At 29.7% G+C, this 1,663-nt stretch overlaps 1 protein-coding gene across 1 annotated transcript in view; it reads right to left on the minus strand.

The window, feature by feature from the left end:
• The window catches only part of RB1 (retinoblastoma 1), a 198,301-nt gene that overhangs the window by 147,665 nt on the left and 48,973 nt on the right, over nt 1-1,663 (minus strand). The window contains exon 3 of the mRNA XM_011998626.1: nt 1,137-1,252. Within this exon, the coding sequence (XP_011854016.1) occupies nt 1,137-1,252 (116 nt within the window). The remainder of the gene's footprint in view (nt 1-1,136; nt 1,253-1,663) is intronic.

Raw genomic sequence — 1,663 nt, forward strand, 5'->3', positions numbered from 1 at the left:
AAAGAGTAGAAATGACAAAGAATAGAAGATCAGAATGTTGATTAGAAGAGAAAAGAGAAAGGAACAAATGTGCAGATATATCCAGAGAAAAAGAAATCAGCCTCAGAATAGCATTTATTACCTCAGAATAGCATTTATTAAAGAACTACTCTCAGTTCCAGTTTTTTTCAGGTATATGGGAATTCCTGTCCTGAGATTACCATGAAAACTAAATTGTTACAACAAAGCGTTTTTTCTAGGGGAAACTTAAGGGAAGAAAAGAAGGAAGGGAGAGAAGCAGTGAGTGCCTGTGGTGTTGCAGGTATTGACTCTACAAACTATTTATGTTATTTCTATTATTTTGTATATTTATGAATAAGCAAGGCCTTTGTTTTTATTTAGATATAGCAAAAAAAAGTATTTCAAAAATGCAACAATTCAATCTATCTCATTTAAATAAAATATCAATTATGTTTAATTCTAGATGTCTTTGTTCAAGGAGAAACATAATTACCTATTTGGTAAAAATATATACTGTTGCATTTTTGTAAATATGTTGCAAAGAAAATGACTGGAAGTCCTGGATACTTTCTGAAGATAAAGTTCATACATTATTGAAAACACATTAATAAGCTCTTCTTATGAGGCTTATAAACTCAACAACAAACACCTATTAAGTAATTACTGGCTCAAGTATTGTAGCATGTTCAAATCAATATATAATCTGAAAAAATGCGTTTAACTATAATATCCTCTATGTTAAAACAATCTTAGGCTTTAATAAACCTTACCTAAATTCCTTTAAGATAAACTCAAACTACTTATATAAAGATTTTAATGTAAAACAAGCCTATTTACAAATCCTTGCTTTTCTGTTCACTTTATTAACAGCCACAATGAAGAAAGCTTACACATGAATAGTGAGAGACACAACGAAAATTTTTCCAGACACAAACTGCTACATCTTAAAGAAATACAGCATAAATACACTTTCATAACAGCTCCATGAGAGAACAGCAGTTCACTATTTGGCCTAAGTTCTTTACGTTTTACTTGATTTTAGCATTTCTCACTAATTCACTAAAGTCTATTAAAAGGAAAGTCCAGAATTAGTTTCCTTTTATGGCAGAGGCTTATATTTATACAAGAAACTTTACCTGATTTCTATGTTTTTCTGTAGCTCAGTAAAAGTGAATGGCATCTCATCTAGGTCAACTGCTGCAATAAAGATACATATTCCCCACAGTTCCTTTTTCTTTTGAATATAACCTCCCTGGGAACAAAAAGTAAAGATCAAATATTTCATTAAATAATTCACACACTGGATACTGCGTTAAAACTGTATTATAACTGATTTTTTCTTATTCAGCATACAAAATAAACGTTTGCAATATTGTATATTTGTAACACATCCTTCTCATGGCATATATTTGAAAGGATTTCATTTCACACTAATTACAAACATTCGAATTTTATATTATAAGGCAAAAAAGTACTAGAAAGATCAAAAAATTAAATAAGTTACTGTGGAAACTTTAGGGGTCAACTCCTCAAAATCGTTTCATTTTTCAATAAATCCAATGTCATTGAAACCAAATTAAGAGATTTAGAGTCCATAACATATAATTTGTTTGAAAAAAACAAGCCCACATTCTGTTTGTTTGTTTGTTTGTTTGTTTGTTTG

This window comes from Mandrillus leucophaeus, unplaced genomic scaffold (genome assembly GCF_000951045.1).
Source record: "Mandrillus leucophaeus isolate KB7577 unplaced genomic scaffold, Mleu.le_1.0 Scaffold577, whole genome shotgun sequence".
In the NCBI taxonomy this organism is placed as follows: Eukaryota; Metazoa; Chordata; class Mammalia; order Primates; family Cercopithecidae; genus Mandrillus; species Mandrillus leucophaeus.